Genomic DNA, 27,540 nt, shown 5'->3' on the forward strand with positions numbered 1-27,540 from the left:
AATAATAATAATTTGTGTAGCCAGTTTTGAAGCACCATATTCCAGACCAGGGGTCCCAGAACTAACCCCTGCGGACACCCTCGGTAAACAGGCCTATGGATCTGTTGGTATTTAGATTTTACGATGATCAATCGCTCTGAAAAGTAGCTTCGGATTAGCCAATAGAGATTGTGAGGGCATTCTGCCGATCTCAAATGTTCCAGGGCGCTTACCCACCACACATTGTCGAAGCCCCCCCTCGAAATCAATGAAGAGGGCCATTTCGTATTTGTAATTAGACATCTCCAGATGCAGGACCAGGTCTGAGAGGGCCTCCTCACAGGACCTACCTGGGGTAATCCATATTGTGCAGGCAAGATCAGATTCCGAGAAAGAAACAGATTTGTAATGTGCAGAGCTGTTAACCGTTCTAGGATTTTTTCCATGTTGGCCAGAAGTGCTATGGGTCTGAAGGATCTCGGCTCTGTAATTGGTTTATTGGGCTTGGCGATGAGATGGAATAGTGCAGTCTTCCAGATTTGTGGGAAACAATAGTGAGAGAGACATTTGTTGTATAACACCAGCAGGAGCTCAGGTTTAATTTTATGTAGTGTGATGATAAAAGCATATTCCGCCATGTCCAGTCCTGGGCATTTTTTGATGTTAATCTTCTTAAGAACTACTTCAAGTTCCAGTTTTGTGAATGGGTCAGTTTGCACTGACGTTTGGTATTTTTCATTGTCTCTTCTGATTGTACTGTGTTCTGGAAGGTCTTCCAGGGGGTTATCATCAGGAAAGAGTTTGTTGAGAATCGCGTTGATTGAGTCAGCCCAGTTAGAGGGTTCCTGCTGACCAGATTTGATTGTTCCAAAGACGTCAGTTGCGAGAGCCTTGTCTCATGCTAACTTGTATAGTAAACCCCATGGATTTGTTTTACCTGATTCATTTACAAAGTTGTACCAGGTCTCTTTCTTTCTTTTTGCTATTTCCCTGGTATATGTATTTTTCTTATTTATGTAGTCTCTATAGAGCCGGGTGACATCAGGAGCTGGCCAGTCTCTGTGGGTCTGATATTGTTTTCGCACTCTGTGGGTCTGATATTGTTTTCGCACTCTGTGGACATCTCTTCTTAGACTGGTCAGTTCTGTTATCCACAAAGCATAGGGTCTGGTGTAGACTCCCTTCTTACTTGCCGACCTATAAGATGCCTTGGTTATGGCGATTTGGATGGTTTCTGCCAGTTCTTCAGGCGAAAGCGCTGTGAGATGGGAGGAGTCTGATTCGGGAAAGTCCTGTTTAATGGATTCTTCAAATGTTGCCCAATCTACCTTTTTCATGGAGAATCGGACAAAACCAGGCTGTTGTTCATGGAGAGGTACTGGCAGTTGGTCATTAGTAATGTGGAAATATATAACCCTGTGGTCACTAAGCATCCAGTCTGGGATGGTTGTCCAGTTCTGTATGTGTGTTCGGAGATCATTGGTAGTAATGGTTGCATCAATATTTGACTGTCCTATTGAACGGCAATATATAGGTAGTTGGCTTAGTAGATTCTGGATGGTTAGATTCCTGGTGAGGATAAGATCTTCCAGCAGCAGTTTTCGGGGGTCGGGAATTCGGCAGTGCCAGAAATGGGACTTCGCATTAAGGTCAGCCGTGATTAGGATGTTCTTTGAGCCTAAAAAGTCTAATGTATGGTCCAGATAGTTAAGAGATTCCTCGACCTGTCCAGAGGGCAGACAGTAGAGGGATATTAAGTAGGACATTGAGTGGTGCCTGATTTGAATGCAGGTTGCAAACCTCGTGCAGAGCCCACGAACCACCAGGACATCTAGTTTCTTGTTTGGAACAATTAATACAAGTTTTTGGGTCTGGCTGTATGATTATTGGTTGGCTGTATGATTCTTGCTTGGGTTGAGTACCCTGCGATTTTATGGGTATTGCTAGTGGGGATTTTGGTTGCATATGGCTCCTGAATTGCAATAATATCAATCTTGTTATCTTCAGTTGCTTTTCGGATTTCATCTGCCACCACACGTGATCATTGTCCATTAATTTGCATGACCCTAAGTGTTTGGGATATTCTGCTTAGATGGTTAGTTGGTTGATTGGTGAGCAGAATATCTAGAGTTGATGGTCAGCCGACTGGGGACTAGGAAAGAGGGTTTCAGCCATCTGCGGTCCTAAGTCGTGACAGTTCTAGTGCTTTTTGGTATTCCGGGCAGGCTGCATCTCTAACAGAATGATTGTTGTCACGTTGTTTTTGCAATTAATGCAGCTGGGCTGCTCATCCTTGCTCGGGCATTCAGCATGCACGTGACCGCTTCGGGCACAGTGACCACATGTGGGTGCAATGCATTGAAGTATGTCCAAACCCCAGGCAAAGGAAACATTTTGTCACCACAGTGAAGGGCCTAAATTTATGGGAGCTGCATCCAAGGAAAATTCTGTCAAGGAACATCAGGCTCCGGAACAGGTTTGGTGGCAGTGTGATGACTCGATGCGTTTCTGATCCCTTTGATATTAAACCTAACTGTGATTTCACTCCGAACCTCTTCAATGGTGTATCCTAAATCGGCAAGATTCTTGAAGAACAGATCCTCGAACATTTCTTCATTGGTGAGGTCTCTTGGTATACCATATAAAACAACGGATGGGTTAGCTAGTTTTGGGGGAGTCAATGAAATTCCTGTAGATTGCAGGCTGCTGGCTGCTGAGATTGCCACTAAATCATCTTTGGAGGTCGTCTCCAGTAAGACTCCACGGTTACAGATGGCCCTAAGTGCTTTGACATTCACAGTCTTAAAATCTGTCTTCAGAGTTTGTTGTACTAGATCTTTGATTTCTCCACTGGTCTTGAGTTCACATCCCTCTGAGGCTTGTAGGAGAAGAATGTGCTGTGGTTTCGAGTTTTCTCCTTTTGTTAATTGCATTTGGTCGATGGGCCTAGGCTGTGGGATCGATTTTTGGAGTCTTGCAAAACTTGCATAGGTTTTAACAGGAGCTGGGCTGGGACCAGCATATTTCACCAGTTCTGCGTTTTCTTCCTGCGGTAGAGGAAACCTAGAAAGCTTGTCCAGAACTTTCTCAAGTATTGTCGTCCTTGACTTTAGCTCTTCATTTACTGCCTCGAGCTTCTCATTATCAATAAGGAGGGCAGTTGTGATCGTTTGTAGGCTGGCCCATAGCTTTTGTATATAATTTCCTGCGGCTTTGGTGAATCTGTTATTATCATTGTTAAGAAATGTGCTGAAATAATCTGATGGATTGAAGTTGATTTGGTCTCATTCCCTTGCATATTGGAGCCCGGAAGAGCTGGAATTGCCAGTCTGCAAGTAGCAGGAATTCCTGAGGCAATGGTTTGATCAAGTGAGGATGGTGGTGTAGGGTAAGTTGGGTGCATTGGAAGCAGATGTTAAAGTCTGTATTTCCATGGGGGGGGCAGGACATCAGCCTGGGCAAATGAGGAGGGAAAGAAAACAGTTGTATGTGGAGGATCTGGGGGTGGTGAGGAGGCAGCACGGGCAAGTGATTCCAGGATGGAGGCTGCTACAGGGGTTGATATGCTGAAATCTAGTTTGGAGGAAATTGACTTGTCAGGATCTCTGGATCGCGACTTGTTATGTTCACCAACTGAGGATGGAGAGTAGCGTAGAAGACGGTTCTTAGTTCTTCTCTTACTCTTCTTTTTTCTGGGTGAAGTTCTGCTGATTGATTTGAGAGGGGGAAGGTTAGGATCCTCCGTTTCCTCCTCTGGAGAGGAACTGCAATCTTCTCTCGAGCTCAGAGTTCGCACCTGTATTATGTAATGTCTGATGAAAAAAAACATTAATTTTAGAGACAGAAAAATTCTGCAGGTCTCCAGAATCTGGTCTACCAAAAAAAAAAAAAAAAAAAGTCTACTGAAAAGTTAAGTTACAACTGCAGCTGGTATGTTTCAAAGTTCTGCCTCCAGGGGGTGCTGAAGGGATGAATTTGCACGTAGTGTTCTTGGGCATCAGTAATTCTGTGGCGTCGCAAGTCGTCATGTGTATTTATGCACAGTAAAGAAAAAAACAAGTTCACTACACAAATTAATTATTCAAATTGGAAGTCAGTAATTAATAGCTGCATATATTAATTAGTCTAATTAACCCACTATCATAAATTGGTGACATCAGAGTCATTAGTTCAAACTTCCGGCTTTGAGTATAGCTTGTTCAGGTCTTAGTAAGTTGACCAGTGGCTGTTCTCCTTTACAGTCACGTGATTTGCTGTTGTTTGAGAAAGAGGGCTTTCTCCCACCCGGGGAAGAAGCAATGGCCTTAATTAAGTAACTGAACTGAATTTTCCGTGCGAAAAGGGAACGTGTCCCAAAATCACTAAAAGCATTGACAGCTCAACATGCAAAATAAATCAGCATGTAGCAAATAAACTAATCCATTCATTTGCGCACAATCAGTCAAAAATAACACTCCATTTTCAGTGAAATAAAGTTCTAAATTTAGAATAAAAACAATGGCAAGTCTTATATAGCGTCGCCACTATGAATGATCCGAGAGAAGCAAGACAAAGCGGGAAAATTTAAAAGGATCATATTTCTCGACAGTGCCGAAGTAGTTTTCTGTAAAAATCAACTCAGAATAGACTATGACAGCATACCATGGTAGATGACTTTCTCAGGTGGTAGATGACTTTCATCAACTGATGAAATACCACCACTTTGCTTATTGGAGGCTTGAAGTGGTGAAACCCATGTTTAGTCTCTAGAGCAAAGTTTCCGGCATTCCCCTCCCCCATACTTCTCCTTCAACCCTAAACCCAAGCACGGTACTAAGTACTATAGGTACTAATACCTCTCGTGTTTGGGGTTCACATAAAAAAAAAAAAAAAAAAATATATATATATAACAACAATAGGATACAATTCGCACAGCTGAATGCACATAGGTCAAAGGCAGTAGTCACACAGCTTACAAAGAAAGCTGATGAGGGAAATCTTTATCAGGATCCCTACACCCATTGTAAGGAGGTCAGGGTACACCCACTGTATTACAAAGTTGTTCAAACAGATGGAGAAACCCCCTGGGCAGCAATCCTAATCAGAAACCCCAACTACACTGTAACCAAGCTGACAAATTACTGCCTCCCCTGGGCCATATTCACCCACATAGTCATAGCCCTAGGGGAATTCTACATGATGTCACTCTACAACAGACAGGGGGGATGACATCCAACCAACCATAACCTACCTGCAGAGCATACACTAACCTCCCAAATGCAAGAAATCTGAGAAGATTCCTGTGGACTGGAGAAGTGCTAATGGCTCCACAAGGTAGGTAACTAGGGGCCCAATGAGTATGGCTTCTGTGATAGGGAAGACCTTGGAGTCTGTAGTTACCAATGCCATTCAGGGCCATTTCAATAAGAATGGTATCTTGACCAGATCACAGCATGGGTTCGTTAAAGGGAGGTCATGCCTGACCAGTCAGGTAAATTACTATGATGCAGCTAACATTTTTGACATTATATACACTGAGTGATCATTAAATTATGACCACCCCTATGAAAACTGATTATGATCCATTGACCACGTGACATACGAGAGTGCAGAGTCAGTTGACCTAGTAGCATAGATAAGGTGTCAGTGGTTCAGAAGGTAGTAAAATTCCATGCATGATGGTAAAAGGAAGGATTTATCAGACTTTGATAAAGGACAGATTTTGGGTGCTCGACCAGCTAGTGCCTTGATTTCCCAAACGGCTGAACTGGTGTGGTGTTCCAGAGCCGCTGTAGTTAAAGGGTACCAGGACTGGCATCAAAATGGTCAAACAATGACCCGACGGCAAAACTGCAAGGTCAGCAAAAGATTGATGTTAGAGGTGAGTGCCGGGTTCAATGACTCATACAGGCGAACAGGTGCAGCAGTGTTGAAGAGTTGACTCCCAAATATAACATGGGCCAACCCAGAACAATATCTGGCATGACCATGCGTCACATGCTTGCATGTGTGGGCTATACCAGCAGACAACCCCTACAGCATCCTCTCCTAACCAAGGTTCATCGGCGTAAAAGACTCTCCTGGAGCAAAGAGCAGGTAAGTTGGACAATAGAAAACTGGAAGAAGGTGTGCTGGTCGGATGAGTCACGTTATTTACTCCACACTGTGGATGGTCATGTACGGATTTGTAATCAACAACTTGAGGCTCTTCATCTAACATTAATGTTATCAAAACTGCAGGCCGGTGGAGGCGGTTGTATGGTGTAGGGCATGTTTCACTGGCAGGAACTTGGACCCCTGGTGCATGTGGAACAATGTATCGGTGGTCTCCGTTATCGTCAACTGCTTGCTGACTGTGTACACCCCGCTATGTTACATTTTTTCCCAAATGCCAATGGTGTCTTCAAAGATGACAATGCTCGAGCCATCAGGCACTTGTTGTGCAGGAATGGTTTGAGAAACACAGTTCTGACTTCCAGCATATTAATTGGCTTCTGAACTACTCCCCCGATAATCCCATAGAGCACTTATGGGACACTATGGAAAGGTATATTAGGCATCTGGATACACCAATCACCTCCATACCTGCATTGCTGACAACATAGCATTACACACAGCTTCGTTGGCCATACCTCCCGAACAATTCCGACATCTTGTTGAATCAATGCCAGGTCGGATAGCTGCTGTACTGAGGGTAAAAGGAGGACCTACGATGTATTAGGTAGGTGGTCATAATTCAGTGATCACTCAGTGTATCTAGACTTTAGCAAAGCTTTTGATATGGTCCCTCATGAAGGTCCGCTACATAAACTAGAAGAAGGTAGTGTTACCGGTAAGACCTACAGTGGATTGACAGCTGCCTAAAACATAGGAAACAAAGGATTGTTAGAAATGTTCAGTCTTCAGGGCGACAGTTGCACTCCTCTTTGATCAGTGCTGGATCGCTCTCCTAATTATAATTTTCATAAATTATATTGACGAGGGTGTATACAAAGGAAACTGGCAAAGATTGCTCATGTTTTGAAGATGGGAAGGATGGTTAAGAACCCAAAGCGGGTCATGTTATTCAGAAAAACTCGGATAGGTTGAATGGTCCGAAAAATGGCAACTAAAATTTAATGCTTCTAAATGTAAGGTTATCCATTTGAGGAACAGAAATCCTAGAGTTACATATAAGCCAGGGGGATAGGAGTTAGAAGTGCTTCAGGATGAAAAAGACTCGGGTGTTATGATTCAATATAACACGAAATTTTCCATGCAGCATAAACGGACGGCTAGCAACCCATATGATGTGTATTGTCTATGATTTATAGGGCATATGCTTGTAGGGAAATGGATTCATTACCCCACCCCCCTTTACAAGGCGACTGTGAGACTTCATTTGGAATACCGTATTCAGGTCTAGATACCAAACTTAAAAAAGAACATAGAACTTCTAGAGAGGGTTTAGAGAAGGACGACAAGGATTTGTAATGATTGCAAAGCAAGGCACACAAGAAGAACAGCTTAGAAGGTGTGGACTGGAAAGTTTGACAAATATACATCCAAAGGAGAATCTAATTGAGGTGTATAAAGGGAATGAGTAAAATGAATGAGGAAAGTTGTTGTTGTTGTTATTGGGTTTTATGCGCATCAGCAACTGAGACCATACTACACCGTATATAATATGTCTGTAAATTACATGTATTCTGTGGTTTGTTATGTTTGTTATTTGCTTTTTAGGAGCATTAGCAACTAAGGCCATATTGCTCCGGGATATGCGGTGGTCATTCCCTGACCTTTCCGCATCCTCCGTATTTGGTGGTGACGGGCTCGAACCCCGGTCTAATCAAGAAGCGTGTGCTACGCACTGCTGCTCCTTCCCACCTGGCTACGGAGGCGCCGTATTCTGTGGTATATTTGCTGTTTGCTTGGCAATAAACCATGTAACCCTCGCCTGAGACAGACTAACTCAGCCAAGTTGAGAAAAGGACGCATAAAATTTCCTCACATCAATAACCGGATTCGAACTCAGGTCTTTTTTTACCCGGTGTGGGGAGTATGGTGATTATACCAACTGTATAATCACCATACTCCCCTCAAGGGCAATGAGGAAGATCCATTCTCCATTGTGTGAGAGAGGAACCATGGAACACAAATAAAATCTCAAGGAAAACAGAAGATTGGATTCCATGAAGTTCAGTATGGGTTGCTGGTTGTTGAACATTGAAATAAGTTGCCTCCCAATGTGGTGGAAATAGTTGTTGTTCTGTAGGGTTTTAGGCACATCAGAGATTTAGACCATGTTGTGCTGTATATATTATACATGTGCGTGCATGCATGTGTGTGTTTGTGTGCACGTGCGCTTGTTTGATGGACGAAAGTTTCTAGTTAATGGGAGGAAAAAAAACCATGCTAACCTCACCCGAGACTGACTAACTCAGCCACACCGTGAAAACGGTCCATAAAAATTCCTCACTTCATTCACGGTGTTCGAACTCGGGCCTTTTCCACTCAGTGTGTGAAGGCCGGTAAGTGTAAGTTGAAAACAGAATTATATGATTAAAAATAACTTTCCTTTTTATAATCCGGGACCAACCTCAAAAGGTCATAGGAGTTCCCAAAATAGAGAGAAAAAATGTTCTACCATATTTAGTAGTCGTGTGGCTTGACCCATGGTCTCTTAGAGTGCGTACATTCAGAGGCTGTCTCGTGCCAATTTAATAATGCAGTCACGTCTCCACCTTGTGCCTGGGTTGTACCATCCGTGCATCCCTCTCGATCCCAATGTCAAAATCCCAAACAGCATGGGGTGATTGTGGTGGACCGCAGGCAGTGCAGATCAGCGTCTCTTAGAACCTAGCAGCACTGATCTTTAGGTGCCACTTCGCATGACAAATTACTGATGATCACTTTGTGGGGAGGGGAACAGCATAATATTCTATTTTATTTTAATTATTATTATTATTTTATTTTATAATTTTTGACTGATGCAGTAAAAGTTCGCCTTCTTGCATTATTTGGTCTTACTAATACAGCCCAAATTGGATTTGTCATTTACCAGATTTTAGTGAACTTGAACTTTCTTTTGGAGTGACAAGGTTTTTTTTTTTAAGAAGAGACTACCTCTTAATCTTGTGTTATCTATTTTTTTGTATTTTCCTTCTCTTCCTGTTTCACTTTATATATACTGTGTATATATATATATACACATACACACACTCACTTAATTATGACCACCCCAACCGTAATAGACTATGCCGCATACATTGCAGTATAAAAAGACGAACAGTGTCCTATGCTACAGCAGTGGCAATTTGCATCTGGTCGTGCAAGATAAAGTATCGGTTATGAGAGGTAGTAAACATATCAAGGAGTTTAAAAAGGGCATGATTGCAGGAACTCGTGCATCGGGTTATTCTATATTGGCGCATTGACTTTTGGGATATTGTTCTTGGAATGCAAGAACAATATCCCAAATGATGATGCGCCACAGACTCACATGTATGAGGTTCTACAGCAGACAACCCAAGAAACACCCTCTTCTCATCGCTAATCATTGTCGACGGTGAATGCTGTGGTGTCAACAACATACTGGTTGGACACTAGAGGATTGGAAATGTGTGCTGGCAAAATCAGTGCAAATACCTGGTGCAACATGCCAAAAGATGCCTTCATGTGTGGCGCAAGCAACATGAGTCCATCATGAGTGTTCCCAAAAATGTTCCCAAAAAAAGCATTAGCCCTTTCAATTTTGAGTTTAAATGAATATATACTTTTAATTCAACAACATGCCATATTCATCTTTAATTTAAAAAAAAATAAGAACAGCGAAAGCAGTGTCATAGTAAGATTAAAACTCGTTTATTGATAAATTTGATTCCAATTCCAGAACTATCTCTACTCAAAAACACGAAATAGTCTTTACGATTTAAGTAAAAAATCGCTATTTGAAATTCATTGTGGGTTTAGTTCGTTTAGTCTGTAATTCGTATGTGATGTCAATGTAAACATATCCTTACTATCTGAATACAATGAATTCTGTTAACAAAGTGTAACTTTCAGTCCATAAACAGCAACTTTGCTTTTTTAGTGATAGTTTTAAAAGATAATGAAAAGAAGATATTTTTCTGTTGCTTATTTTAATGTTTAAACGTATTTTCAGAGCAATAAAATACAAAAATCAGATTTTCAAGCCCGTTGTACACAGTTTTTCTTTTCCCCACCTCTATTCATTTCCCCCTCTATAGGTTGGTGTTGACAGGGAGCGGTTTTATTATGGCAGATTGCTATTCTTGGCAAGGAAGTCACACGATTTTTTTTTTGTTCTTTTAAAAAAACAAAGGATACTTACAGTTAGCAATGCAGAACACATTACTTCTTCTTTAAATCTGTTGAAGGTGACAATCTATATTTGAGTTTGTGTGCACTCCCGAAAGCAGCAGGCACCTCCATAGTCAGGTGGGCAGTGCGTAGCACACGCTTCTTGATTAGACTGGGGTTCGAGCCCGTGACCACCAAATACAGAGGATGCGGAAAGGTCAGGGAATGACCACCGCATATCCCAGGAGTAATATGGCCTTAGTTGCTAATGCTCCTAAAAACCAAATAACATAACATAACAGAAAGCAGCACACAAAGATTATTTTATGTTAGCAGAATGCAAAGTACAGTCCACAACCCTCCAGGACACAACCAGAACAGTTAAACTTAATGCCCACAACTGTTTATTTCCAGAGACATAACACTTAGTTGAATGGGCTAATGCTTTTTTTTTTTTAGCTTAATAAAATTGATATTTTTCTATGAAAAAATGAAGTTGAGTAAAACTGGCTTTTTGACTGACAAAAGATGTGCGTTTATAAAATGTGGGAAAATATACCACTAAAAAGGGCAGAATATTAAAAAGTACGATAAAGTCACCTTTCACTTTAAAAACTCAAACATAACTTTTTTAGAAAACAGTTGTGTTCAAAATGAATAGTTATTTTTCAGTCACACATTTTAATTTCTTGAAAGTTAATGTCTTTGTCGATCGTCTCATTGTCACTGTCAGTTCAATAGTACAAGCACTCTTTCAAAGCATTAAGCAAAATGTGTCCATCGTCCCTCATCACATAAAAAATGAACAGGGCCCGATTCATCTGTAAGGAGCATGTCAAATGGACCCCCCGAGCAGTGGAAGTCAGTTATTTTCTCGGATGACAAGAAATTCAACCTGCATGGCTCTGATGGGAGACAAACGATTCGGCATAGATGCTGTGAAGAAATACCATCCAGACTGTATGGTGTCTACAGTGAAATTCCCTACTAGTCAAATGATATGGGGGAGGTGCATTTCATATCACGGAGTAGGTCACCTGCAGTTTATAAAAGGTTCCATAAATGCCGATAGATATCTTGCTATATTGGAAGGCAAATTGCTGCCAACCATTAGAGACCATTTCAAACTGTGAATTAACTGCATCTTTCAGGATGACTCTGCTCCCTGTCATCGGGCAAAAAGTGTAAGTACGCCCTTCTGTAGTTACTTTAGCGTCATTTCTGCATTAGAGGTTGGACAGTATTGTGTTTACATTTGTTGCAGGTGGGGGGGGAAGGTTGGCAGAACGGTCCATTACAACTCTTAGCTGGCCAGAAACAGCTCGGGCCTGAATCCTATAGAGAGCTGTTGTTATCGTGTAGAATCTGCAGTTGCCAGAAAGAAACCAAAGACCCTTTGTGAACTTCAGGATGCCATAATTCGTGTTTGGAACCACAACCTATCAGTTGATCTTGTCAATGCCTCGATGGTGTGCTGCTGTCATCAGGGCCAGAGATGGTTTAACTAAATATTAGTTTGCATCTGGTGAACTTTTCATTTTGTTTTCCATTTAAAATGATAAACTGAAGCAAATTGAGAGCTTCTGATAATATTTCAGCCATAATTGTCGTGTTTACCAAGACTGTTGTATAAAGGTTGCAAATGCTAATTTTGGAATATTTTCAGACCACCTGTCAAATATCACTTAACTTTGCCTTAACTATTAATAAATATCTTTTGTTTATACTTCTATTTGTGATGCTAGTCATTAATGTAACGTACCATCACTAAAAAGGGTTGGAAATGTAAAATTCCTAGGTGATTCACTTTCTTTGAACATCAGTGTATCAACAACTTGCGAAATCGAAATATTTTTTTTCTTCTTGTGAATACTTACTGACTATGTTTATCGTCTTTAAAATAGTACATCAGACAAGGGTACAGTCCACAAGCAAATAAAATGGAAATTTAAAAGAGAAATTCAGGTATGCATTAGTTTCAGGTCTGTGACTGAGAATTTTTTTTTGAGAACAGTAATGATTCGGGCTACCAGACTACAGTTCAAAACATTTTGACAAACTACATGATGTTGGGCTGCAATGTGATTGTCACGGTACATTTTTATACTTCTACATCTGGAAGTGTAAGCGAGAAGAACAGGGTGAGATGTTTAAACAGAACATTAAACACATGGAGACGAGGTACCAGGGGAGTTGAAATGTCACTATCAGGGCTGATATTTGCTAGATACTGAAGAGGTATTGTACAAGAGAAAGAAAACAAAAGACTAATAATGAAAGTTTGACTGAGTTTTTAAAGTGAAAGGTGAGCCCAGCCAATCCAGCGATGGGAATGTTTATTGTTAACTTTAGCATTAGCATTATTTGAGGCATATGATGCAAGCTTATACAGCATCAGCCAAAAAAAAACAAAAACTTCCCATTTCACCCATCTGGTCACTCCAAATGTTTGTCTAGTTTAGCCTTAAATTTATTTAAGATATCCACTTCCACAACGATAGATGAAAGTCTGTTCCAGCAATCAACTACCCGCAGGCTAAAGGCAAACTTCCGCACATCTATTCTACACCTGTCTTTCCTCAATTTGAATCCTTTCCAACTTAAGTTCTTAGTCTGAGCAATTATCCCATCAGCATTGAGTTTGCTCAAACCATTCAAAGCCTTATACACCTCAATCAGATCACCTCACAGGTGCCTAGTCTGCAGATGCTGTAACTTTCAGAACTTAAGCCTTTCTTCATAAGTACACCCCTTTGTTCCTCTCATGAATCTTGTTGTCCTTCTTTCTCCTCATTCTAGCAAATGTACATACTTCCTAAAATGAGGCCTCCAGACCTCATTTGGAACTCAAGGTTTGGCCTGACCATTGCCTTATACAAAGGGATATTCACCTCCTTGTCTCTGCTACCAAAATTCCTATATATCATTGACAAAACTCCATGACCTGCTCTGGCAGCCCATCTGCCCTACTCAGAGAACTTCATATCTGACTACAGTTACCTCCAGGTCTTTTTTATTCTCCGCCTCCCTGAGTGTAGTACCACATGGTACATTTCCCTAGGTTACTGCTACCCATATGCAGTACTTAGCATTTGTCAATGTTAAACTTCAGTTGCCACTTTGCAGCCTATCTACCTAACTTTTCCAGACCTTGTTGCAGTAGCATACTGTCTTCAGTGTCATTAACAACCCTGCCAACCTTTGTATCATCTGCAAACTTGGACATTAAGCCTGATATACCTTCATCAATATCATCGATAAATGCACAAATTAACAATGGGCCCAGCACTGAACCCTAGGGAACTTCACTAATAACATTAGTCAACCTAGAGCAGAGTCCATTTATTACCACTCTTTGCCGTCTCCCCCTCAACTCTTCCTTTATACATTGGAGCAACTTGCCCTTAATGCCATACTGTGCCAATTTGTACAGCAGTTTTCCATGTGCAACAGTATCAAAAGCTTTCCTTAAATCCAAATATATGATATCAAAATTATTTTTGCATCCAGTTCATTTGTGACCACATCGTAGTATCCAATTAAATTTGTCAGACAAAACTTCCCCTTAACAAACCCATGCTGTCTGTGTCTGAACTATTATTGCAGTCTTGTCTAGCTGATCCTGTATCACCTCTTTAACAAGTGACTCCATTATTTTCCCCGGAACAGAAGTTAAACTAACTGGCCTATAATTATTTGTGTCACACTTTGAAACCCCTTTGTGAAGTGGGGGATACATTTTCACATCTCTAGTCCATGAGGACCTCCCCTGAATCTAATGATGCTTTCATAATTATCGCTAAGGGTTTCCTAACTTCTCTCCCTGCCTCCTTCAATATAACTGGATAGATTCCATCCACCCCAGGTGCCTTTTTTATGTTTAACTTCAACAATTTCTCCTCCACTTTGCTCTCAGTTATTACAAAATCACTTAGCTCCCTGTTAGAGTTTCATTAACTTCTGGCATTCCCCTCCTTGAATAACTCCTCATGTGTGAATGTAGATGAAAAATACTCATTCAGTTTATCAGCTTCTTGAGCAGGATCATCAATAGTCAAACCATCTATGTTAAGTGGAACAATCTGATTCATCCCCTTCATTCTAGTGTTTACATAAGTAAAGAACTCTTAGCTGTTTTTCATTGCATCCTTTGCCAAAGATTTCTCATAATCTGCCTTTGCCTGCCTCACCTCCTTTGTGACTTGGGTTACAGACTAGTTTATATGTGCCGTAGGCTTCTGTGTCGCCTGAAAATTTACATGCATCCTATGCATTTTTGTTCCCTGCCATGAGCCTCATTAGTCATCTGACATCCATTTATGTCTGAAATCTTGAACAGTATTTCTTAGTTAGTATGAAATGCCTGGTAGCCTCCAAGATTAAGGCCCTGAAGGCTTTTCATTTAAAATTCACCATTGGTAACATCATCAGTTGATCCCACTGTATAGAATTTTAAAACTGTCTGCGAACATTGTAGTCACCTTTACGGAAGCAAGGACCCTTCCTTTTACCCTTGATGGTTGTTACATCTTTGTGTAAATCCCACATCAGTACAGTGTGATCACTGTCACCTAGTTGTTCCTTTATCTGCAAATTCTTAATGCACTTATCTTGGAAGCTACTAGGTTTTACCTACCAACTAAGAAATATTTTTCAAGGTTTCAGCCTAAATGGATGTCAGATGAACTAATGAGACATATGGCAGAGAAGAAAAATGCATGGGATACATATAAATTAATGGGTGACATGGAAGCCTATGATAGATATAAGCTGGTCTGTAACCAAGTCACACAGTAGATTAGGCAGGCAAAGGCAGATTATGAGAAATCTTTGGAAAAGGATGCAAAGAAAAACAGCAAGGAGTTCTTTACTTATGTAAACCCTATAAGGAAGGGGATGAATCAGATTGGTTCACTTGATATTGATGGTTCAACTGTTGATGATCCTGCTCAGGTAGCTAACAAACTAAATGAATATTTTGCATCGACATTCACACATGAGGAATTATTCAGCAAGGGGAATGCCAGAGGTGTATTCGACTCTGGAAGTAAGCTAGATAATCTTGTAATAACTGAGAGTAAAGTGCAGGAGAAATTGTTGAAGATAAACACAAGAAAGGCACCTCGGGTGGATAGGATCTATCCAGTTATATTAAAGGAGGCAGCAAAGGAAGTAAGCAAACCCTTAGACATAATTATGAGAGCTTCCTTGGACTCAGGGGAGGTACCCATAGACTGGAGATGTGCAAATATGACCCCAAAGGAGGATCAAAGATGACACAAGTAATTATAGACCTGTGAGTTTAACTTCTGTTCCAGGAAAATTAATGGAGGCACTGGTTAAAGAAGCACTGCAGGATCATCTAGACAAGATTTCAGTTATAGCTCGGACACAGCATAGTTTTGTTAAGGGAAAGTCTTGCCTGACCAATTTGATTGGATACTATGATGCAGTCACAAAAGAACTGGATGCAGGGAATAACTTTGATATTATATACTTGGATCTTAGAAAGGCTTTTGATACTGTTGCACATGGAAGACTGCTGCACAAATTGGAGCAGTGTGGCATTGGAGGAAAACTGCTGCTACGGATAAAGGGGTCGTTGAGGGGGAGAAAACAGAGAGTGGTAATCAATGGACACTGCTCATCGTGGACTAATGTTATTAGTGGAGTCCCTCAGGGTTCAGTGTTGCGTCCATTATTGTTTACTGTATTTATAAATAATATTGATGATGGTATATCAAGCTTAATGTCCAACTTTGCAGACGATGCCAAGGTTAGCAGGGTTGTTAAGAACACTAATGACAGTACGCTGCTGCAACAGGATCTAGAAAGGTTGAGCAGATGGGCTGAGAGGTGGCAAATGAAGTTTAACATTGACAAATGAAAAGTACTACATATGGGACGCAGTAACCCCAGAGTGATGTATAAACTCTGTGGTACTACACTGACAGTGGTAGAGAACGAAAAAGACCTGGGGGTAATTGTACAGGCAGATATGAAGTTCTCTGAGCAGTGCAGGTGGTCTGCAAAAGTAGCTTATAGTGTCTCGGCAATGATATACAGGAATTTTTCTAGCAGGGATAAGGAGGTGATTATTCCCTTGTATAAGGCAATGGTCAGGCCACACCTTGAGTACTGTATGCAGGTCTGGAGGCCTCATTTCAAGAAGGATGTAGAGCTGTTGGAACGAGTACAGAGAAGGGCAACAAGATTAGTGAATGGAACAAAGGGTTGCTCTTACGAAGAAAGGCTTAAGTTTTGCAAATTACAGTATCTGGAGACTAGGCACCTGCGAGGTGATCTGATTGAGGTGTATAAAGCCTTGAATGGTTTGAGCATGCTCAATGCTGATGGGATTCTTCCTCTCGCTCAGAATAATCACCTGAGAGGGCATAAATTCAAATGAAGAAAGACAGATGTGCGGAAATTTGCCTTTAGCCAGCAGGTAGTTGGTTGGTGGAACTGACTTCCATCCCTTGTTGTGGAAGTTGATAGCCTAAATAAATTTAAGGCTCAGCTGGACAGGTATTTCGAATGAACGGAGGTGTGAAGTGTTTTTTTTTTTTTGTTTTTTTTTTCCTGATGCTGCATAAGCTTGCTTTCTTTCATCATATGCCTCTACTAATGCTTATGCTAATGAATAATCACTGCTGATAATCAGATCAAGAGTATTACTCCCTCTGGTTGCTCCTCGAACATGTTGCTCTAGAAAACAATCCTCCAATAAATCTACAAAAGTCTTGCTAGCCTGCGACTGACCATTCCACAAGTTCCAGTCAATATCTGGAAAGTTGAAATCCCGATTACAAGACATTCTGATTTACTGGCCCACTCTATTTTTCTGCACGACTGTTCGTTGTACTCATCAGAGGCATTAGGCCTATAACATATTCCGTCTCATTTTCCCTTTCCCAGTTTTTATGTCACGCCAAATAGACTCAACTGTGCACTGTCCACCCATGTCAACTGAATGCACTTCCTTAAATTTTATGTGTTTCTTAACTACAGCATGAAACCTCCTCCCTTCCTACTTTGTCTATCCTTTCTATACACATTGTACTTCCCAAATTTCAATTCTGCATTGCTTCTATCTGTGTGACGCCATGTCTTTGATATCCCAACAATACAGTCAGTCCTCGTATAGCAGGATAGTTGTGTTCCTAGAAACCCTCGTGCAATATAAACAACAAGCCCTATGGGAAGAATAGGGTTAGGTGCTGACCACCCAAGATTGAACACACATTTGTAACCAAAACATTACTAAACACAATAAGTAATCGTAATAAAATAGGTAAGTATTTTATTACGTAATAAAATATTGCTAATTCTTTTGCTTCTATCATAAGCAACTTGTTTTTTGTTTGATTTTCTATCCAAACATGACAGCCGTTCTATCTCTTCCAGTTCTTTGTGTCTTGATCTAATGGATTTTAATCACACTTTGAGTTGTTCCTGCTATGAAAGTTGTTTTTATTTTCTCTGCATTCTTTCTAATTCTCAGTGTTGCCTCATTTAGGCATGTAGCATGTGCAATATCACATGATCTTTCATTTCGCTCAAAGCGTTTCACAATTTCATATTTTTTCTCTATCGACTGAGGCAGACTGGGCATAAGCCTTACTGGGGAAACCCCTGTGGGCCGGAGGCCAGTGTGATTTTGGCCATAAACGCTAGTATGAGGCCACTACAAATTTTCACAGGTAAGAATTTTTGACCCAGTCTGCCTCTCTGTTTATCAATATTTCTTTTCTTTTTTCTCTCTGAATCTGTAGTGTCTTCACCAGGATGCTTCCTTTTCATACCAAATATTTTACTCATTTTTAGGGAATAAAGCACAATTACAAAATGAAGAGGCATGATACATATAAACAAAGCTGTGCGCATGTAGCAACTGTATAAGCGTAAAGGCAGAGACACACTGTTAACACCTCACTAGCTCACATTTTACTAAAGCACATTTTTGGGGGTTACTACCATAAAACAATAAAAACAATTTCCAGTTGAGTTTCTGCTAGTGGAATCTGTTATAAATTGGTAGTAAACTCGATCTAATTGCATTTGCGATAATACCAATACCTGGAATTGTGTGAGTTTTTATGTTATTATGGTGAAATGTGTTTCCCCTTCACTGATATAAAAAAAATAAATAAATACATTTTCAGAATCTTCTCTTCATTCCTATTGTGTTGCGTTCAGTTGTGGTGATTCCACGTTCGACTGCTATTTCTTGTAAACACAAAGGCGAATCATGCATCAGCGAATTCAGTTCATGTTATATACGATATCATTCCACTATTAATAAATCATGTATGATTGAATTTGTGTGAATTTGATTGAATTTATACGAGGACTGACTGTATCTGTCTTTGATGCCTTGTTCCCTTCAAATTTATCAAATTTATTTTCTATACTTCTGGCATTGGTGTTCATACAAGTATATATGCACCTGTTCTTACTCTTAGTTACCCTAACAGCCCATGTATTTACTTGTTCCATGATGACTCCCAGCAGCTCTTGAAATCCCCAGCAACTTTCTCTCTAGGCTGCTGCTCATTACAATAGAAGCAGTGCAAGAATCACTTTCGCATCTGCTTGCGGTTGCTGTTAATCTTTAAGTCTGTGAATCTCCCCCCCCCCCCAAGCTTGCAGTTTTCCTACCCACCTAACAATACCTCGATAGCATCAGCATATATTCTTGCACCCTTTCTATTTAAGTGTATCTCATCCCTGTGGAAGCAGTCTCTCCTGTTAGCAAGCACAGACCACTCTGAATAAAATTCTACCCCATGTGCCTTGCACAATCTCTCCAGTGCCAAATTGATTGACAAGGCTCTCATCATTTATTCCCTTTTATGGTATTTGGACAGAATTGCAAACATTTTCAAATTTTACCCTAACTCGCGACTTTGTTTTTTCAGCACTGAGCTGTACATGTTAATTGATCTGTACTTGTAAAACTTGTAGTGAGCAATAGAAGCATTCATAGTAACTAAACTGGCATACTGTGTGTCACCTAGTGTTATGTGTAGTGTGAATTAGACATAGTGAACAAGGTTGTTGTTGTTTGGTTTTTAGGAGCATTAGCAACTAAGGCCATATTGCTCCGGAATATGCGGTGGTCATTCCCTGACCTTTCCGCATCTTCCATATTTGGTGGTGACGGGCTCGAACCCCGGTCTAATGAAGAAGCGTGTGGTATGCACTGCTGCTCCTTCCCACCTGGCTACGGAGGCGCCTAGTGAACAAGGTATTAGCACTATGTATTAGCATTAGGATTAGTACAGGCACATGATGCAAGAAAGCAAACTTATATAGCATCACCCAAAAAAAAAAAAAAAAAAAAAAAACAACTCTTCTTATTTGACCAATCCATTTTCTCCAAATATTTGATTAGTTTTGCCTTAAATCTGTTTAAGCTATCAATTCCTACAATGACCGGTGGAATTTTGTTCCAGCAATAAATGACCCGCTGGCTAAAGGCAAACTTCCACACATCTATCCTACAACTGTCTTTCCTCAATTTGAATTTTTGCCTCCTCAAGAATCCCATCAGAATTAAGCATGCTCAAACCATTCAAGTCTTTATACACCTTAATCAGATCACCTCGCAGGTGCCTAGTCTTCAGACACTAATTTGAAAAACTTAAGCCTTTCTTTGTAAGAGCAACCCTTTGTTCCATTCACTAATCTTGTTACCCTTCTCTGTACTTGTTTCGGCAGCTCTACATCCTTCTTAAAATGAGGCCTCCAGACCTGTATACAATAATCAAGGTTTGGCCTGACCATTGCCTTATACAAGGGGATAATCACCTCCTTATGCCTTCTAGAAAAATTCCTGTATATCATTGACAATACACCATGAGCTCTTGGAGACCGTCTGCACTGCTCAGAAAAATTCATATGTGCCTGCAGAATTTCCGCCCAGGTCCTTTTCATTCTCTACCACTGTCAGTGTAGTACCACACAGTTGATACATTACTCTAGGGTCACTGCTTCCCATATGCAGTACTTTACATTTGTCATTGTTAAACTTCAGCTGCCACCTCTCAGCCGATCTGCTCAACTTTTCTAGATTCTGTTGTACCAGCAGAATACTGTCATTAGTGTCATTAACGACCCTGCCGATCTTCATATTGTCTGCAAACTTGAACATTAAGTCTGATATACCATCATCAATATCATTAATAAATACAGAAATGGGCAATGGACCCAACACTGAATCCTGGGGCACTCCACTAATAAGATTAGTCCATGAAGAGCAGTGTCATTGATTACCACTCTCTGTCTTCTCCCACTCAACCATCCCTTCATCCATAGCAGCAATTTGCCTCCAATGCCACACTGCTCCAATTTGTGCAGCAGTCTTCCATGTGCAACAGTATCAAAAGCCTTTCTAAGATCCAAATATATGATATCAAAATTATTCTTTGCATCCAGTTCCTTTGTGAACATATCATAGTATCCAATTGAAATTGGCCAGACAAGACTTCCCCTTAACAAAACGATGCTGTGTCAGAACTATAACTGAAGTCTTGTCTAGATGATCTTGCACTGTTTCTTTAAATAGTGCTTCCATTAATTTCCTTGGAACAGAAGTTAAACTAACAGATCTTTAATTACTTGTGTTGCCCTTTGAACCTCCTTTGTGAACTGGGTTCACATTTGCACATCTCCAGTCCATGGGTACCTCCCCTGAGTCCAAGAAAGCTCTAATAATTATGGTTAAGGGTTTACTTACTGCCTTTGCTGCCTCCTTTAATATTACTGGATAGATCCCTTCCACTGTAGGTGCCTTTCTTATATTTATCTTCAACAATTTCTCCCCAACTTTTCTCTCAGTTATTACAAAATCATCTAGCTCACTGCCAGAGTTTAATTCACTTCTGGCATTCCGCTCCCTGAATAATTCCTCATGTGTGAATGTAGATGCAAAATACTCATCAGCAAATATTCTTGCACCCTTTCTATTTATGTGTATCCCATACCTGTAGAAGCAGTCTCTCCTGTTAACAAGCACAGACCAGACTGAAAAAAAGTCTACCCCTTGAGCATTACACAATCTCTCCAAGGCTGAATTGATCGACATGGCTCTTATCCTATACTCCCTCCTATCGTGTTTGAGCAGAATTGCAGACACTTTCAAATTCAACCCTAACTCGTGGCTTTTTTCAATATTGACCTGTACTTATGTTGTTCCACCAGTCTCCTACTCTTAATATTATTAGTTCCAATGTGTACAACAATTTTGTGCTCTTAATGCTATCTGCTCTACAATGTCATCAACCTTTGCCCTTGACAGACATTGATAAACTTGCCTTATCCATTGAGTCTTTACTTTCTGGACATGTATCAAATCATGTTTTGCCCTCCATCTTTTTTAAGATTTAAAGAACTTATACCTTAAATAAAATTTAATTACAATCTGCACTAATTTTGTAGTTTGACTATTTACTCATATCTTTTATATTAGCATTAGCATTAGTAGAGGTATGTGATGAAAGAAAGCAAGTTTATATAGCAGAAGTCAAAAAAAAAAAAAAAAAACCCTTCTCATTTCACCCATCCATGTGTTTGTCTAGTTCTGCCTTGAACTTATTTAAGTTGTTGACCTCCACTACAGCAGACGGAAGTTTGTTCCAACTATGAACCACCCACTGGTTAAAATAAAATTTCCGCACATCTATTCTACAATTGTCTTTCCTCAATTTGAATTTCCTCAGGCCCTCTCAGGTGATTTTTCTGAGCTAGAGGAAGAATCCCATCAGCATTGAGCATGCTTAAACCATTCAAGGCTTTATACACCTCTATCAGATCACCTCGCTGGTGCCTAGTCTCCAGACACTGTAATTTGCAAAACTTAAGCCTTTCTTCGTAAGAGCACCCCTTTGTTCCATTCACTAATCTTGTTGCCCTTCTCTGTAATTTTTCCAGCAGCTCTACATCCTTCTTGAAATGAGGCCTCCAGACCTGTATACAGTACTCTAGGTGTGGCCTGACCATTGCCTTATACAATGGAATAATCACCTCCTTATCCCTGCTGGAAAAATTCCTGTATATCATTGACAATACTCCATGAGCTACTCTTGCAGCCCGTCTGCACTGCTCAGAGAACTTCATATCTGCCTGCACAACCACCCCCAAGTCCCTTTCATTCTCTACCACTGTCAGTGTAGTACCACAGAGTTGATACGTTGCTTTGGGTTTGCTGTTTCCCATGTGTAGTACTTTACATTTGTCAATGTTAAACTTCATTTGCCACCTCTCAGCCCATCTGCTCAACCTTTCCAGATCCTGTTGCAGCAGCATAGTGTCAGTAGTGTCCTTGACAACCCTGCCAACCTTTGTATCATCTGCAAACTTGGACATTAAGCTTGATATACCATCATCAATATCATTTATAAATACAGAAAACAATAATGGACCCAACACTGAGCCCTGAGGGACTCCACTAATAACATTAGTCCACGATGAGCAGTGTCCATTGATTACCACTCTCTGTCTTCTTCCCCTCAACCACCCCTTTATCCATAGCAGCAATTTGCCTCCAATGTCACACTGCTCCAATTTGTGTAGCAGTCTTCCATGTGCAACAGTATCAAAAGCCTTTCTAAGATCCAAGTATATAATATCAAAGTTATTCCCTGCATCCAGTTCTTTTGTGACTGCATCATAGTATCCAATCAAGTTGGTCAGGCAAAACTTCCCCTTAACAAAACCATGCTGTGTCTGAGCTATAACTGAAGTCTTGTCTAAATGATCCTGCAGTGCTTCTTTAACCAGTGCCTCCATTAATTTTCCTGCCACAGAAGTTAAGCTCACAGGTTTATAATTACTTGTGTCAGCCTTTGATCCTCCTTTGTGAATTGGGGTCACATTTGCACATTTCCAGTCTATGGGTACCTCCCCTGAGTCCAAGGAAGCTCTCATAATTATGGCTAAGGGTTTCCTTACTTCCTTTGCTGCCTCCTTTAATATAACTGGATAGATCCCATCCACCCCGGGTGCCTTTCTTGTGTTAATCTTCAACAGTTTCTCCTCCACTTTACTCCAAGTTATTTCAAGATTCTGTAGCTTACTGCTAGAGTTGAATGCACCTCTGGCATTCCCCTTGCTGAATAACTCCTCATGTGTGAATGTCGATGCAAAATATTCATTTAGTTTGTTAGCTACCTGAGCAGGATCATCAACAGTTGACCCATCAATATCAAGTGGACCAATCTGATTCATCCCCTTCCTTCTAGAGTTTACATAAGTAAAGAACTCTTTGCTGTTTTTCTTTGCATCCCTTGCCAAGGATTTCTCGTAATCTGCCTTCGCCTGCCTAACCTCCTTTGTAACTTGGTTGCATATCAACTTGTATCTATCATAGGCTTCTGTGTCATGTGTTAATTTGTAAGTATCCCATGCATTTTTCTTCTCTGCCATATGCCTCATTAGTTCATCTGACATCCATTTTGGCCTAAACCTTGAACAATATTTCTTAGTTGGTATGTAAAGCCTAGTAGCTTCCAAGATAAGTTCTTTGAATGCTTCCCATTTTGAATTTGCTGTTGGTAACATCATCAGTTGGTCCCACTGTATAGAATTTAAATACTGTCTCAGTCCATTGTAGTCGCCTTTACGGAAGCAATAACCCTTCCCTTTACCCCTAATGGTAGTTACCTCTTTGAGTAAATCCCACTTCAGCACACTGTGATCACTGCCACCTAGTGGTTCATTTATCTGCAGATTCTTAATGCATGAAGAATCACTGCTGATAATCAAATCAAGAGTATTACTCCCTCTAGTTGCCTCACGAACATGCTGATGTAGAAAACAATCATCCAATAAATCCACAAAAGCCCTGCTAGTGTGTGAGTAACCAGCCCCCAAATTCCAGTCAATATCTGGGAAATTAAAATCTCCCATTATAAGACTCTCTGATTTACTGGCCCACTCTATTTCCCTGTACAGTTCCTTATTATACTCATCAGAGTCATTAGGCCTATAGCACACTCCTACTCTCAATTTTGATCTCCCAATGCTTATGTCACACCAAACTGACTCAACACTGCACTGTCCAGCGATGTCGACTGGCTTCACTTCCTTGGTTTTTATGTGTTTCTTAACTAATAGCATAACCCCTCCCCCCTTCCTATCCTGTCTATCCTTTCTGTAGACGTTGTACTCCCCAAATTGCAGTTCTGCATCCCTTATATCTGTGTGACACCACGTCTCTGATATCCCAACAATATCTGCCTTTGATGTTTTGAGCAATACCTCAAATTCATCAAATTTGTTTACTAAACTCCTAGTATTGGTGTACACGCAAGTATACCTGCACCTGTTTCTATTCTTAGCTACCCTAACACAACCCATGTGTTTACTTGTACCGCAATGGCTCCCAGCAGTCTCTGAAATACCATGCATCTTGTTTTTCAGGCTTCTGCTCATTCTAATAGAAGCAGTGTAAGAATCTCTTTCACCTCTGCCAATGGCTACTGTCAATCTATTGGTCTTTGTCTTCCCCCAAGCTAGCAGTTTTCCGATCCACCTAACCCTGCCTCGATAGCATCAGCCCGATAGCTTACCATTCTTGTTGCCCTTCTTTGTACTCGTTCCAGCAGCTCTACATCATATATTAAGTTTTATTTGATTTATTTTAAATGCATAATTGTACTGCTTTTCCTCTTCCTCCTTTTTATTATGTGGGTAATTTATGTATTATTAAATATGATATTGAAAACTAATAACTTTCTCACAACTACTTATTCCTTAAAAAGTTATAACTACAAATGTAATAACTTGTATTGAAGGATTGAGGATTATTTGATCGTATTATTATTGTTTAGGTCCAAGAGGAAAGAGAGGAAAAAAAGGAGAAGCTGGAGATTCAGGTCCGCCTGTAGGTATTTTATAAGTTGATGATTATGAATGTATGAATTGCCATTATTTCATGCACTTTTGTTATAAGTGATAAAACAAAAATCTGTTACAATTTATTTAGTGCTGCAATTGGAGAAATCTTACTGGAGAGACTCTTAGGGAAAAATCTTACAAAAGCTCCTTCTATCTTAATGGGAGGAACTTGTGAACTGTTTTCACAATATGGATAAGTTACTTGGTCATGGATATGGGTTGTATGATTTTTCAACCTCCAAAATGGGAAGACCAACCACAAACAAGTGTTTTGGCACAAAAAGCACTTAAACTATAAACATTAACACTTTAGCTGCTGGAAAGCAAACTTGTGTCAAAACGGACTACAGTTTTTGTACCTTAATGCACATATGCATCCATTCAATTGCAATCAATAATTTATTTCTGTAAAAGGAAAGGTTCCTGAAATGAACAACTGAGTGATGTCAGCACATTGATTGAAGCGTTAGCATTAGTAGAGACATATGATGCAAGAAAGCAAACTTATATAGCGTCAGCCAAAAAAAAAAAAAAAAACCCTTCCCATTTCACCCATCCATTCACTCCAAATGTTTGTCTAGTTCAGCCTTGATCTTATTTCAGCTGCTGTCCTCCACTACAACACATGGAAGTTTGTTTCATCTATTGACCATCCGCTGACTAAAGGCAAATTTCAGCATAACTATTCTACAATTGTCTTTCTTCATTGAATTTATGTTCCCTCAGGTGAGTATTCTGAGCAAGAGGAAGAATTCGATCAGCTGTGAGCTTGCTCAATCCATTCAAGACCTTATACACTTCAAGTAAATCACCTTGCAGGTGCTTAGTTACTAGAAGCTGCAATTTGCAGAACTTAAGCCTTTCTTGGTAACACCAACCCATTGTTCCATTCACCAAGCTCTACATCGTTCCTAAAATGAAGCCTCCAGACCTGTACAGGGCCGCCGTGACCCTATGTGCCGCCAGTAAGCAAAATCAAATTTGCAGCCCCAAAATATTTGGATTAAAAAATAAAATAAGGCATAAATAATTATCATTCATTTATTGAAAAAGAAAAGAATTACAACATATCTCATATATAATATAAGGAAACATTATTTATCAAGAGAGCTATTTAGATGTCGTAATGTCAAAACAACAAACAAATATAACAAAATCATTCTGAAAATAAACTTTAAATTCTAAATCACAGTAATTGTACAATAATAAAATAAAAGGAAAATTATACAAATTTATGTTTCAAGGAAACATAAAATGTGCAAAATTATTAATTATTTCATTTATGTTTATTTTTTAAAAAATATCATTTTCTATTGAAATTATTATAAATTAGAGTCGTTGAGACATTTTCGATCATAAATAATTTTTGATTAATTTTAATTTTTAAAAATTCCGTTCACCTGAGGCAACTGAAGCTGGTAAAGCTAGAAAAACTCTTAATACAATTGCTACATTTGGAAAAGTATCTATAATATTGTTTTAAAAAATATTGTAACACTTCAAATGGAGTATATAAATTTATATTCAATATAAATTTGAAGTACTTTAAGTTCTTCAGATAATGCTAAACCATCAATGTTGGACTCATTATGAGCAATGTAAATCTTTGCAATGATTTAATAATTCTGGGAGGGAATCCATTTACCATCTCCAAATCTATTCTAGTCAATCTAGTCATGAACCCCTGGAAGCTCACCATTCTTAAAAAAAATCTGTCCACATTCTCTAAGCTGCTAACCCATCAGATTGATGCCCCGTCAATAGAGGATATTATTTCACTTCCCAAAGCAATCAATAGAAACCACCAGAGCAGGAAACGTCCACTTAGGATGAAGTTCACTATCCTGTACTTCCTAAAAGGAATGTTCCCGTGTAACATGATTCAACACCTTCTCCATAGATCCAAATAAGTTTGGAGAAAACTGAACATACAGAAGCCAAATTATGGATGAAATCTGGACCAAATCACCAGAACTACAATAAAATCTGAGCTTTATTTATATCAGAAATGTAAATAATTTAATGCAAAAATATATTGTAAAAGATAATCAAATTGTAATGACAGAAAAAATGATACGTAGGGCAACCTGTATTTGTAATTACAATATTAATTTAATATCAACTTTATTTTAAAGTTCATCATTACTGCTATTAAGTAAATATAATTTTCTAAACAATGTCATTATTTAAAATATCAAAAATTTGTATAAAATTGTATGCTGTATTTGTACACCCTCCTAGCCCACTGGCTGTTCAGGAGGTTAACCTAAGGTTAATAAACAGATGATAATAATAATAATATTTGCCGTATTCAGAAATTTGAATCAAAAATTATCGTGCATTATTTGGGTGATCAAATACAAAATGAAATTATTGGAA

General features: G+C 39.7%; 1 protein-coding gene across 1 annotated transcript in view; it reads left to right on the top strand.

Annotated features, from left to right (window-relative positions):
• LOC150081679 (uncharacterized) overlaps nucleotides 1-27,540 on the top strand; it is a 462,139-nt gene that overhangs the window by 411,701 nt on the left and 22,898 nt on the right. The window contains exon 3 of the mRNA XM_090380283.1: nucleotides 25,095-25,147. Coding sequence (XP_090236409.1) covers nucleotides 25,095-25,147 — 53 coding nt within the window. The remainder of the gene's footprint in view (nucleotides 1-25,094; nucleotides 25,148-27,540) is intronic.

Source organism: Mastigoproctus giganteus, chromosome 8 (assembly GCF_048544385.1).
Source record: "Mastigoproctus giganteus isolate SK-2022 chromosome 8, ASM4854438v1, whole genome shotgun sequence".
NCBI lineage: Eukaryota > Metazoa > Arthropoda > Arachnida > Uropygi > Thelyphonidae > Mastigoproctus > Mastigoproctus giganteus.